The sequence below is a fragment of the Mustela nigripes genome, chromosome 2 (assembly GCF_022355385.1).
Source record: "Mustela nigripes isolate SB6536 chromosome 2, MUSNIG.SB6536, whole genome shotgun sequence".
Classification (NCBI taxonomy): Eukaryota; Metazoa; Chordata; class Mammalia; order Carnivora; family Mustelidae; genus Mustela; species Mustela nigripes.
In genome coordinates this window covers 100,930,212-100,944,656 of record NC_081558.1, presented here as the reverse complement: position 1 = coordinate 100,944,656, position 14,445 = coordinate 100,930,212, and the positions used below count along the sequence as shown (strand labels likewise).

Here is a 14,445-nt window from a genome sequence, read left to right as displayed (position 1 = left end):
AGCCCTGATTACTGAAAAATCTAAGAACATAGCTTGTCTAAATGGTATTTTTTATGTCTGCCATGGATTTGTATTTTACCCCTTTTCTTGATTTGGTTTGCATGCCCCCTTTGAAGTTTCTAGTAACTAATACACATAGCTGGGATTTATTAAAATGTTCACATTCATTTTAAAAGTATAACTTTTGCTTAGGTAAATATAATTTGTGTTTTTTAATTTAATTAATGTACATAAAATATAATGGTAATCCTAACTGAGCATGCTACAAGAGATCTGAAAATACGGAGTACACATTAAATACTTAATAAAGGTTATTTCTTTAAGTAAGAGCATATTTTTAGGGACGCCTGGGTGGCTCAGTCGGTAAGTAAGAGCATATTTTTTATGAGAAACTTTAAGATTTGTCAAGTCTTAGATTCCTGTCTTGCTGCATGTAATATATCCTTGTTCTGAAATATCCATATTCAGCTACTGTGTTACTTAACAGAATTGGTGCTTGGCCTTTTTCCTCCCTCCCTCTACTGGGGACATTTGCTCTAGGAAGAGTAGGGCCAATCCCTGGCTTTTAGTTATCTGTTCTCATGCTGTACACAGTTAATTTCAAAAATAAATATAAAAGTGAGTAACTTTTAGATTCTCTTTATTAGCCACAGATGCTAAAGAGCGACAACATTGGGTTAGTAGACTTCAGATATGTACACAGCATCACACTGAAGCTATTGGAAAGGTATGTGGATTCGTTTATGATATTAAAGCATGAAAAGGGAAAATAATTTTTTTAATATTATTAAATTGCAAGACTGTTCATATACTGTAAAGTGTCAATTCCGTTGTTAATCTATTCAGAAGATTGTGCAACAGTCACAACTCTCGAGTTCCAGAACATTTTCATCACCCTCCAAAACACCCGTATCTGTGAGCAGTCACTGGCATACTCGCCTTTCCAAGCCCCTGGCAAACACCCATCCGTTTTCTATTTCTATGAGTTTGTCCATTCTGGGTCTCTTATATAAAGAATCATAGAATGGTTTTTTTGTGTCTGGCTTTTTACACTTCTCATAGTTTTTTTCAGAGTTAAAAGCAAATTTTATTAGATACCCAGTTTTACTTGTTCTTTAGTCTTCCATTGACACATAATACTTTGTTCACTCATGTCATTTTATATATCATTTTATTCCTTTTTTTGGTTAGATGATATTCTGTTGTATGGATACACCACATGTTGTTTATCCATTCATCAGTTGGTGGACATTTGGGTTGTTTCCATTTTGTGGCTATTATGAATAACATTTGTGTCTAGGTTTTTGGGTGAACACATGATTTCACTGAGGTGGAGATTTAGGAGTGGAATTACTGAGTCATCTGGTGGTTCTTTGTTTAACTTTCTTGGGAGCTGCCAAACTGTCTTCCAGAGTAACCGAACCATTTCACATTCCTACCAGCAGTGTATGAGGGTTCCAGTTTTGCCACATCCTCACCAGTACCTGCTGATGCCCTTTTCTTTTTAATTGTAATAGGCATCCTAGTATATGTGGTTTTGATTTCATTTCCCTAATGACTAATAATGTTGAGGATCTTTCAGTATGCTTAGTGATCATTTGCATATCCTCTTTGGAATATTTTTTATTTTTTAAGGTGGAGAGGATGGTCTCAATACTTGAAATCTGAGGTTAGAGATCCCTATAAACTAATACCTGGGCAGCATAGTTGAAGGATTCTGTACCTTGGTGTACCTAGGTGATAGCTTGACTTTTTAAAAAAGGCGTGTTTTTTTCCCCATAAGTAAATTTTAAAAAGTTGTTTGTGATTTAGGCCTGCTGCCCAGTCTTGAGGAAGTTAATCACAAAAGCTTTACTCTTGCTGCAAGATTTTAGTCATTGGAAGTGATCAGAAAGTACTAGTTTGTTCCAAAGATACCTGCAGTGAGATTAGAAAATGTATTTTATTGAATATTTTTTTGCTTAAGTCATGGTACTTAAAAATCTGAAATTAGACTTTTCTAGTATTTGTAAAATGTGAAAAAATATTCTCAACAGCACAAACCTATAATCAGTTTTCTAAATAAATTACTACTTTACTGTTGGATGTGTCAAATGTTTAAACTTGGAGTGTTTTAAATTTTAGCGTTTTTCAGAAATGTTCTTGTAGTCAATTCTGAGGTTAATTCATTTTTTTAAACTGTTCATGTGTAGGCCAAAGTATATATATATAATAGGTAAGGGTTAGCCAGAATTTCGGAAAACGAATGATTTTCTTTGTTTGTCTGACAGAATAATCCTCCTCTGAAATCACGAAGCTTTTCACTTGCATCTAGTGGTAATTCTCCTATATCCCAGAGGAGACCAAGTCAAAATGCCATTTCTTTTTTTAATGTTGGACATTCCAAACTACAATCAGTGAACAAAAGAGCTAACTTACCTCCAGATCATCTTGTGGAAGTCAGAGAAGTAAGTATGAATTGAAGTCAAATTAAAATGCCAAAATGATCTAACTTGCTTGGTTTTATCACAAAAAAATTAGAAATCCTGTTTGTGTCTTCTGGGGCCCTGAAGTGTTTTCTGTTTACTATGCTGAGACAATTTCAAGTCACAGAGATTCCCTGGTTATGTGTTATGTCCTAAGTTACTTTTCTGTGTTGTCCTAAGTTTCCTTGGTACATTCTCATTTTTCAGTCTGTTATCTTGCATTTCTCAAGTAAAAGTACAGATTCTTTTGATGGAACATTTATGAGCAAAAGGGTTTTTAAGCCTGTTGAGAAGACTATGTGGCCAAACAAGTAATTAAAAAAAAAAAAAAAAAAACTTATATAGACAATTTCAAACATACACAAAAATAGAACAGTTAAATCCTCGATGTTTCCTTATCTCACCATTTCCCTGTTTCTTTTCAAACTGAGTACTAAATACTAGTTAATAAAGGTTGTAGTTATTAGATCCTAAATATTCCTGAGTTAAATTTGGTAGAGCAAATAGATACCTATGTAGTGAGTAGCCCCACACAGGTATGTGATTGGAAAGTAGAGGAATATTTTAATTGCCTTTTAAGATAATTGTGGTTATTCTTCTTTGGTGCTGCATGAAAACTTAACAGTAATAGTTTTGTAAATGTTAGATGTAGTGTGGAATCTGATATATATCCATGAACTTTTCATGTTCTATTACATGAAAATCTATTATCTGTCTTGCACTTGAAACTTATCTTTAACCTATGCATGATTTTGTAACACCATGCATTATTCATTGGAAAATATCATCTCCCAGAGTTAGGCCTGTCTTGCAGATGTTGATCTGTTTTATCATGCAGCCTTGAAAATTCCCATTCAGGGACGCCTGGGTGGCTCAGTTGGTTGGACGACTGCCTTCGGCTCAGGTCATGATCTTGGAGTCCCGGGATCGAGTCCCACATCGGGCTCCCAGCTCCACGGGGAGTCTGCTTCTCTCTCTGACGTTCTCCTCACTCATGATCTCTCTCACTGTCTCTCTCTCAAATAAATAAATAAATAATCTTAAATTTAAAAAAAAAAAAAAAAAAAGAAAGAAAGAAAATTCCCATTCATTAATGACCTCATCAATCTCATTAGAAAAGGCTTTCAGTATTGGGAAGTAATCAAGCTTATGGTAACAGATAAAGGTTTTCCAAAGTTCTTTTCATTTTAAAGCTCAGATTTTATAATTGGCAGTGAATACCCTCGGATTTTTTTGAAGTGACAGGCTTGGTTTTTTTTATTTTTGGGATGTCACCGCATACCTCCAAGTCTGATAATCTACAGTGGCTGACAGTCATTCTGTAAAGGAAAAACACTCCTATGTTTCTCCTCTGCTCTGCTATAACACTCTACAATTCTGTAATCTGGTCACCAACTGTTGGGGTTTTCCCACCGCCAAGCAACTCTCTATTTCTCTGTGGACACCAGTTGCATGTCCTGCAGTTTAATTCAGTTTCAACACTGTCTGCCTGAGATCACGTCAGATGCCACAAAACTGTCCCCATTTTAGACACAAATTGCAAGTTGATGTTGTCACCTGTGCCTCTGACCAACCTGCTACAAAGAACTCAGGAACAGACAGATGTAAGAGTTGCATAAGGCCCGTTGGGGTGGTGGGGGGAAAGCATGGAGCTTCCATGCCCTTTCTGGTTATACCCCCCTCCTGGTACTCCCAAGTGTTCACCAACCAGAAGCTCTGAACCTCTTCTTTTGGGGTTTTTATGGAGGCTTCATTAGGTAGGCGTGATTGCCTGAATCATTGCCTTTTGGTGATTAATTTATCCTCCAGCCCCGTCTCCACTCTAGAGGTTGGCAGGTGCAATTAAACACACATCTGTTGGTTACATATCTAAAGGTGTAATTGTTCAATCATAGATTATAAATTATTTAATTTTGTATATTTAACTCTAGTAAAGACTGCCCAGCTGTTGGCAAGAGTGGTTGTACTATTCATAAATTTGGATTATTGGAAGTTAGTCCTAACATTTGTATCCAAAATACTTTACACACACAAAGCACACACATATATGCATGCATACATGTGTACATATAGATATCTTTATATCCACACTTTTCATTTAGAAACCTTTTTTTTTTTTTCTGATAAAGGTGAATGTTTGATCCATTGCTATAACATGTGTTTTCAGGGACTATTTCAAGTACTATACACTTGTGATTTGTTTGGTAGGATATTTGCGTCTCTCTTTCACTAGCTCACTGATGAACTGTGTTAAAATTCATCTGGTACAGTGCCTCTGAAAGCTGAAAGAGTCTTTCCATTATAGAGGTTCTGTGTGGATTATAATAGTGTCTAAAAGATAGGTAATCTGAGAACTGTCTGCTCACAATTGAATAATTAATCATAATAAATTCAGTTTTCATTTTAAAATACTGAATTGCTTATCAAGCATTGTTATTCTATTGCTCCCTTAGGAAAAGTGGACAGAGCTCTTGATCAAAGCAGAGTGTATTAAACTCTTTTTAACTTGAAAGTTTATATCCAGTACTTGCTTCATGATCAGGCTAATGGGACAAGAAAGTTAGATTAGAGAAAAGAAAGCAGGAAAACCATTGTGTTCTCAATGTAGGTTCAAACTGAGCCTGACCAGAGGTGCTGAGAAGAAAGGTTAAGAACCCAGATTGGGAACTAATTTTACTTTGTAATGAAATATTTAATGCTGCTATTGAAGATGATACAGAATGTTTTTAATGACTTGTACAAATGCATACTGTTAATAAAAGGTTTGTCAAGGCTTTTGAGCTTTGTTGCTTCTGAAGAAAAAATACAGCTGCCAAAGATTACCATCTTTTGCACAATTGATAAGCATTATTAAATGTGCTCATTGAGAATAGCCAAATGTAAAATAGATTTCTAAGCCTAATATATCCTAAAAATGGCTCAGAAGCTGAATATGGTAATTAAAATGGAAACTGTATGTGTACATGATACACAGACATCATGAGTAGGACACATGGAACTGTTGTTTTCCTTAGATGATGTCTCATGCTGAAGGACAACAGAGAGACTTAATTAGGCGAATTGAATGCCTTCCTGCTTCTGGCCATCTTAGTTCCTTGGACCAGGATCTCTTAATGCTCAAAGCTACTTCCATGGCAACTATGAACTGCTTAAACGACTGCTTTCATATTCTCCAGTTGCAGCATGCATCACATCAGAAGGGCTCACTGTCTTCAGGTAAGTTATAAATAAAAAGTAAGACAATATTAAGGGCCAAAGCATGGAAATATGTGTTTGTTGTAATTCTAACTCCTAAAAAATCTTAAGAAAAAGAAAAAGAAAAACAATGAGCCTCTTGATTTTTAATTATCACGTTAATGTTAAAGTCTTATTGTGCCTTTTTTCAAATCTAAACTGATTTTTGGCCTAATGTTTAATATAATTGAATTTGGAGACCTCAGTTCTACATGTCGAAAACTGAACTCAAAATCTACATCTAGTAAAATCTGCTAAAATCGGTTGCATCGTTATTCATCCAGTGGACCTTAATAAAAATATTGGGACCATTTCTTAACTTTTGGTTGAGTCAACTGTTCTTTATATCAATATTGAGCCAGAGATATTCAAGTCTGTCAGTCACTTTTCAGTTTGAAAAATAAGGTATACAGGGACGCCTGGGTGGCTCAGTGGGTTGAGCCGCTGCTTTCGGCTCAGGTCATGATCTCAGGGTACTGGGATCGAGTCCCACATCGGGCTCTCTGCTCAGCAGGGAGCCTGCTTCCTCCTCTCTCTCTCTCTCTGCCTGCCTCTCTGCCTACTTGTAATCTCTCTCTGTCAAATAAATAAATAAAATCTTTAATAAAAAAAAAAAAAAGAAAAATAAGGTATACAGTTAATACTTGAGAGCACTTAAATTTGTTGAAAATAATCTACTGGGGAAAATAAAGTTACTGCATGTGAGGACAAAATATGAGTTTTTCTTTTTTTTCTTTTTTAAGATTTTATTTATTTATTTGACAGAGATCACAAGTAGGCAGAGAGGCAGGCAGAGAGAGAGGAGGAAGCAGGCTCCCTGCTGGGCTCAGTCCCAGGATTGTGGGATCATGACCTGAGCCGAAGGCAGAGGCTTTAACCCACTGAGCTACCTAGGCACCCTGAGTTTTTCTTTTTAATGGGATGAATAAACTCTTGGTTTTCTTCATTGAGACATAGTTGACACAATATTGTGTAAGTTGAAGGTGTACAGCCTGTTGATTTGATACATATACATGTTGCAACATGATTACCAAAGCTAACACCTCAGTCTTATCACATAATTATCACTTTTTTATGGCAAGAATATTAGGATCTAGTCTCTTAACAACTTGAGAGTGTATATTATAGTATTGTTGACTATATCACAATGGTGTGCATTAGATTTCCAGAATTTGTTCATCTTCTACTTGCAAGTTTGTACCCTTTAATATTAACATCTCCTCGATTCTCCCATCCCTATTGTTTTTTGTTTCTTAAGAATTTTTTTAAGGTTTTATTTATTCATTTAACAGTGAGGGAGAGTACAAGCACAGAGAACAGCAGGCAGTGTGCGAGGGAGAAGCAAGCTCTCTCCTGAGCCAGGAGCCAGATGTAGGACTCAATCCCAGGACTCTGGGATCACGACCTGAGCCAAAAGCAACCGCTTAACAAACTGAGCCACCCAGGTATCCCCATCCCCATTGTTTTAATAGTTCACAACAATTCATTGTTCTCTTACCCAATTAATTCCCCTTGTGAAAGAAATTTTAGAAAGATACTGAGCCTCTGCCCAGGAAAAAGTTTATCGTAATCAGATCTTTTTTTTTTTTTTTTAAGATTTTATTGATTGATTTTAGAGAATGTGTGCACTTGTGCAAGTGGTGAGGGAGGTGGAAAGAATCCCAAGCAGACTTGTGGGGCTTGATCTCACGACCCTGAGATCCTGATCTGAGCCAAAAGCAAGAGTTGGACCCTCAGTGGACTGAGCCACCCAGACACTCCTACCATAGGCAGATCTGAGTTGATAAAATATGGCTTCTATCCTCATGTATGCCTACCTAAATCAATATTTCAAGCTAATAAACTATGCTTAATGTCAATTATAGGTATAGGCTAGTAAGCTATATATGTTTCCCGTAAGGAACTCATAGTCTACTTTGAAATGAACATGTAAATACTTAACTATAATATGGAAAGTGGTGTTTACATTGGGAACAAAATACTTTGAGAGAATATATGAATGGACCAATACTTCTGAAAAAGGTCTGGGAAAGGCCTTGAAAAGCTGCAAAAAGCTTAGGGGTGGAGAGAGGGGAGAGGGTGTTCAGAACATAAAAGCATACACCTGGGCTGCCTGGGTGGCTGAGCTGGTTAAGTGTCTGACTCTTTTTTTTTTTTTAAGATTTTATTTATTTATTTGACAGAGAGAGATCACAAGTAGGCAGAGAGGCAGGCAGAGAGAGAGAGGAGGAAGCAGGCTCCCTGCTGAGCAGAGAGCCCGACGTGGGACTCGATCCCAGGACCCTGAGATCATGACCTGAGCCGAAGGCAGCGGCTTAACCCACTGAGCCACCCAGGCGCCCAAGTGTCTGACTCTTGATCTCAGCTCCTGTCTTAATCTCAGGGTTGTTAGTTCAAGCTCCATACTGGGCTCCATCTGGGCATGGAGCCTACTTAAAAAACTAAAGCAACACACACTCATAAAAAATTTAGGAACGATTATACAGTTGCAAAAAGAAAGAAATCGTGCACTGTCCTACCAACCAGTAATTGCCACTGTTAACTAACACATACCCCACCAGATTTTCTTTCCTTCTTAGTTTTTGTTTGTTTTACCCCATAGTTACTAGAAAATAAATATTTTTATCTTATACTTTCTTTTAAAGATTTTATTTATTTATTTGACAGATAAAGATCACAAGGAGGCAGAGGCAGGCAGAGAGAGAGAGGAGGAAGCAGGCTCCCCACTGAGCAGAGCACCTGATGAGGGGCTCGATCCCAGGATCCTGAGATCATGACCTGAGCCAAAGGCAGAGGCTTTAATCCACTGAGCCCCCAGGCACCCTATCTTATACTTTTTAACGTAATATCAAGAATATTTTCCAATTTGTGTCCTACTTTTGATAGAGTTTTTGTTGGCTGCATTACATTCCTTTGAAGGATAGTTCTTTGTTTTACTTAACTCTTCTCCTATGTTGAACATTGGATAAGTTACCTCGAGCTGTGAAATTTGATTTAATTCTAGTGTTCATAATAATAATGTTGTCAGGAAAATGATAGTTTGTTTTCAGTTGATGCTACTTAATTTTTACAAAGCACATCAGCTAGCACAGTGCTAGATACTAGATGCTTAATACTTGATTAATTAAATGTATATCATTGTTTTAATTCTTATAAATTTCATTTGTGTAGCTTAATACACAATTATATTTTTAAATGATTGCTCCATGATTAGTGAAACATGTACAATATAAATTTGCATTTTTTTAGTTTAAAAAATGCAGTAGACTTAAACTCTATAGAAGTGTTTAAAGTAAAAGTTGTTCTCCCTTGGTACTATGTTTTAGAGCATGGATATTTGGTGGAATTGATTAACCGGTATTGGTGTTTCTTACATAAGTGGTCATTTTCCAAATTAGATCTGTAGAAATTTATTTGTCAGTCACTTGAGAATAAAAATATAACTGTGAAAAGAAAAACTGAGTTACCTTTTCACTGAAATTTGGAGATGACAAGAAATGAAATCTAAGTTTAAATTAGTGCTCGGTCCCATAAGGTCTTAATGTGTGTCATCCAAGGATCATTGATTTAGAGGGGTCCTGAGAGACCAGATGATCGGTTTGATAAAGAGTGTTGTGGTTTCCAGTCAATTGAGCAGTCTCTCAAAACAGATCTCATAAGAGTTAAACATTTTAAGGTAGGAGCAAAACATTTTCATATCTTTGGAATTTTGAAACTGGCTTCTTAAACCTCCCCAGGGCATTTCCTGAGAGACTGGCCTGAGTGGCAAGGCAGGAGGCTCTGGTAGCCTGGTAGGTGCTTAGTAATTTATTCCTGCACTGAAGTCTGGCATTTCAGTATAGATCGAGTAAATTACCTATTCTGTAATTTTTGCTATAGTGGTGTGAGCATCCCTTATTGTAGTACTGTAATAATCAGGCTTCTGTGAAACCTAGATCAGCCTCTGAAATCAAATGGAACATTTTCCATTATTGATTAGGCATAGAATCCACTTTGTTAAACTAGTTGAGGGTAATAAGAGACATTTGAGTCATTAACTGAGAAGATGACAGGTCTCTAAATGTGACCACTTCTTTCACTAGGTCAGCTATTATTTATTCAGTAGAAAAGCCTTTCAGTTTAAAAGTATATGGACTTTCTTTATTGGATTAAAAAACAAGAGGAAGGGACTTGTATTTGCAATACTTACGTTAGATCAAGGTAACCACCTTGAATGGTTAGAAAATTGCTACTGAGAATCAGGTTCAGTCCCAAAAGGAAGCAGATTTTGCCGTTTCAGATTCCCAGGCTCCTTCTGTAATTCTGACTCCCTAAAGCCTAATTGCATGTTTTTTGATCATTAGAGAGAGGGACAGTGTTTTTTACAGAAAGGGTAGCAAATCAGCTATTCAGGGCAGGAATACATTATGATTTACAGATTTCCCAGAAGACGGTCAGTCCCATTCAGGGTTGATTTTTTTTTTTTAAAGGTATCTGATTTCAAGTTGCAAGTTGCTGTGTTGTAAAATACCCAATCATGATGCTCATGCTAATGAGATACAAGTTGCTGCTTTGCAGAGTCTCTTAGCAGGTTGAATTGCTTTTAGTCTTGTGGGCTCAAAACAAAATTGTTTAATAAAATCCACATCTGCTGAACTTTCCAGATTATGAGCAAGTTTCAGCGAAAGTTTTCTCTTACTTCATCAGGAACGACAATCGAGTGGTTAGAACCAAAGATACCTTTATCAAACCACTATAAAAATGGAGCTGACCAGCCTTTTGCAACTGAGCAAAGTAAACCAGTGGCAGTCCCCGAAGAGCAGTGTGTTGAAGAATCTGGACCATTAGCAAGGGTACGGTAATGTGAAAATACGGTTTTGATGTTAAAACTAGGACTCACTAAAAAGGTTCAGTTCTCTTTTCGTTGTCAGGGCATGCTAGTCATCCTAACATGAGCACGACATTCTTGAGACTCTAGACCTTGTTTTTCTAATTTAAACAGTACTTGTTTTAGAAGAGATCTGTTGTATGATACTTGTACATGTGTGTTTTGCAGGTTAAGTTATGTGCCTTTTTTAGTTTGGGCTCACTTTTGCTTGATAAAACTGTATTTAAAAGTTGCAGTTCGCATTATTTTTATTTTTCTAGAGAGTTAACTTACCTAATATAAGATTATTTGCACAGTATTTCTCTCTTATAGTTCTTCTTAAATCTTAACATTATTAGATACTTAACTATTAAATTTACAAGTTTAAAAATTTACTATTAAGTCTTTTTTGTTTTAAGTTCTTTCCCAAACCAGTTTTTTTTTTGGTGTTACCCCAATTAGCATGGTCTCAGGGTTTTATATTTTTGTAGTATTATTTATTCCACATTTCTCAGAAACTAAGGAATGTCTTATTCCAGTTATAGTTCCAACACTGTAAAAAATTATATTGATCTTTTGCCTTTTGTGTTATTTTTTAATGATAATCATAATTACATAGATAGTTTTATTTTAAGCTCTTTTTACTCGGTACTTCTTATAAGCATTATGTCTGGCCCATATAATTAAAACTCTAAATGTTGAAGTAAGCTATTAAATATCTAGGTTCTTTGATATTTTCTGTTACTATAAATAACACTGTGTCATCTTGTTTACTTTTTTTTTTCTCCTCTTACTTTGGATTATTTCTTTAGGTTATAGTCCCAAGTAGAATTACTGAGTCAAGAGTAACAATGCACAGCTTACGGTTATTTATATATTAGCAGATTACTTCTTTTTTTTTTTTTTTAAGATTTTATTTATTTGAGAGAGAACACACACATAAGCAGGGGGAGGGGCAGAGAGAGAGAGGGACTTTCAGACTCCCCACTGAGCAGGAAGCCCAATTCGGGGCTTGATCCCAGGACCCTGGGATCATGGCCTGAGCCGAAGGCAGACACTTAACCTACTAAGCCACCCAGGTGTCCCATTAGCAAATTACTTCTTAAAAGTACATGGAGGCACCTGCATGACTTAGTCGGTTGAACATCTGACTCTTGATTTCATCTGAGGTCATGATCTCAAGGTCATGAGTTCAAGTCCCCTGCTGGGCTTTGTGCTTAGCTGGGAGTCTACTTGAGATTTTTCTCTCTCCCTCTCCACCCCCCAGATAAATAAATAAATCTTTAAAAATGAAATAAAAGAAAGAAAGAAGGAAGAAAAAGAAATAGTACGTTGGCACTGAGACTTCCAAAACTGGCCAAGACCTTGGCTTAATGAGGCACACAATGGCAGCAGTATGGATAGGAGAGAAGAAAAAAAAATACGAAATGCTTTCTTTTTTTCCCTGTAACTTCTTGACCAGCTCATTTCTAGAGTCAAACAGTATTTATTAAGATGTCCAGTGGATGAGAAGTCCAATGTTAGGAATTAGAGGAGACACAAAAACTTGAAGACTTAGTTCTTTCACTAGAGAGACTTACTGATCTGCCTGGAGTCACAATTACATATACATGGAGACAATGAGAGGATAACATGAAGTAATTTTTTTTTTTCATCTTAATTGACATGGTTTAGGCTGTTGGGATATGGCATTCAGAGAAAGAAAGAAGGAAAGATGTATTGAGTAGAGTGGAAGAGGAGTGCTTTGGAGAGAAAGTGGAATTGGAATCAGGCTTTGAAAGAACACAGGATTTGAAGAGAAGAAGAGTAGTAGGATAATGTCGATGTAGGGATAGTAGGAGCAGGGATATGAAGGCTTATTGTGAAAACTTGCCTGATGGTTTTTTTTTTTTTTAAAGATTTTATTTATTTATTTGACAGAGAGAGATCACAAGTAGATGGAGAGGCAGGTAGAGAGAGAGAGAGAGAGAGGGAAGCAGGCTCCCTGCTGAGCAGAGAGCCCGATGCGGGACTCGATTCCAGGACCCTGAGATCATGACCTGAGCCGAAGGCAGCGGCTTAACCCACTGAGCCACCCAGGCGCCCTGTGCCTGATGGTTTTTAAACCCGGGTCCTGTCGTTTACTAACATGTGGACCAATAATTAACCACTTAGTTTCAATTTTCTCATCTGTAAAGCCGGGATAATAATGGCTTATAAGAACATAAAGTGAACATAAAGTGAATATAGCAGAGCACCTGGATTATGGAAAATTATCATAGGGTGATTGGATTTTACAAATCCAGATGACCATTCATGCTGCATGAGTTAAAGGTGGAACACAGAGATGGGAAGGCGAAGAACATTGTTATATTTCCAAATTATTTACTTATTTATTTGAGAGGGAAAGTATGAGGTGGGCGGTGTCAAAAGGAGATGCAGATTTCCAGCAGAGCAGGGAGCCCCATGCGGGACTTGAACCCAGAACTCCTGGGATGATGACCTGAGCCGAAGGCAGACACTTAACTGAATGAGCCACCCAGGCGCCCTCCAAATCTTGAAATAGTGAGTAGACCACATATATCACTGAGTGTAAGTAGAAATAAATGCACAGGTACTATTTTTAATTACAAAAACACTACACTCAGGCATATGAGAATAGACCTGGATTTTCTAAAAATACCACACATGCCTTGAAATATGAGTGTTAATGTAAGCTGGAGACAGATATCTAGTAGGGGAGATTTTGTTGCCAGGTGATGGAAAAAGTAAATCCTAGTAAGGCTAGAACGAAGCCCACAGTTCCTTTGTGGCCAAGTCAGAAATCAGAAAGATAAAGATGAGGTTAGTATAAATTTGGTGGAGTACTGGGGTTTTGCTTTGCCATCCAGTGTCCATATATTATAAATTCCCAGCAACTCAACAGCTCTTGCCACCGTCTGCTAACCATTCTGGGTTTGTAGGGCTATTAAACATTCAGTGCACGTTCATTTGAATTGTGGTAATGCTTTAAGCTTTTCTTTAGGAAAGGGATGATGACCTCTAAGAAGAGACATTTCGATAAGAAAGGAGAGCTTCCAAGTTCTTCCGTTTACACCAAGATTTAGAATCAGTAATTAATAGAATTCCTCTTTTTTCTATTCCAATAAACAACAAGACTTTTTATAAAAAAACAAGAACTGTACTCTTAAATATTTTTTCTACCAGATTATGTTTTGTTTTGTTTTTTAAAGAGTTTATTTATTTGTCTGACAGATAGAGAGCACAAGTACACAGAGCAGCAGGCAGAAGGAGAGAGAGAATCAGGCTCCCTGCTAAGCAGGGAACCTGAAGCGGAGCTCGATCCCAGGATCCTGGCACCGTGACCTGAGACGAAGGCAGATGCCCAACCAACTGAGTCACCCAGTCTCCCCCTATGTTTTATTTCTTTAATATTATTTTCATTAGAGGAAGTTCCAAAGTACAAAGTAAACTTTGTATTAAGTAGTAATGTTAAGGTTATATTTACATTACTAATCTGTATCCCAAGTTCTGACTTCATATGTAATGGTATCTCTTCAGAGGGTTAGAGAACATTATTTAATCAAGACCTAATAGGACTTTTCTCAACATTTCTCAAATGAGTAATTATTATATTTGGTATCCATATGTAGAGAGGAGGATGATCAACTTTCCCCCATTGTATAGTGAATAAACAGTCACAAGTACACTTAAACTTTATTAGACTATATTATACAACTGATTTAGAGTAGGCAACAGGAAGTACTTCTTGATAGACTTCCTAGCCTTTGAAAAGGGGGATATAGAAAGCTTTTGGGGTTTCTCCTTCAGGTTGTAAAAACAGAAGTAATTCTGAAATATATAAACAGTAGTTGTCTGTATGGTCTTAACATGAGGAAATGAGCTAGACCATTAATTAAA

General features: G+C 36.8%; 1 protein-coding gene across 1 annotated transcript in view; it reads left to right on the top strand.

The window, feature by feature from the left end:
- Nucleotides 1-14,445, top strand: part of OSBPL11 (oxysterol binding protein like 11) — a 97,883-nt gene that overhangs the window by 46,386 nt on the left and 37,052 nt on the right. The window contains exons 4-7 of the mRNA XM_059391130.1: nt 648-727; nt 2,271-2,447; nt 5,480-5,681; nt 10,386-10,531. Of these exons, the coding sequence (XP_059247113.1) occupies nt 648-727; nt 2,271-2,447; nt 5,480-5,681; nt 10,386-10,531 (605 nt within the window). The remainder of the gene's footprint in view (nt 1-647; nt 728-2,270; nt 2,448-5,479; nt 5,682-10,385; nt 10,532-14,445) is intronic.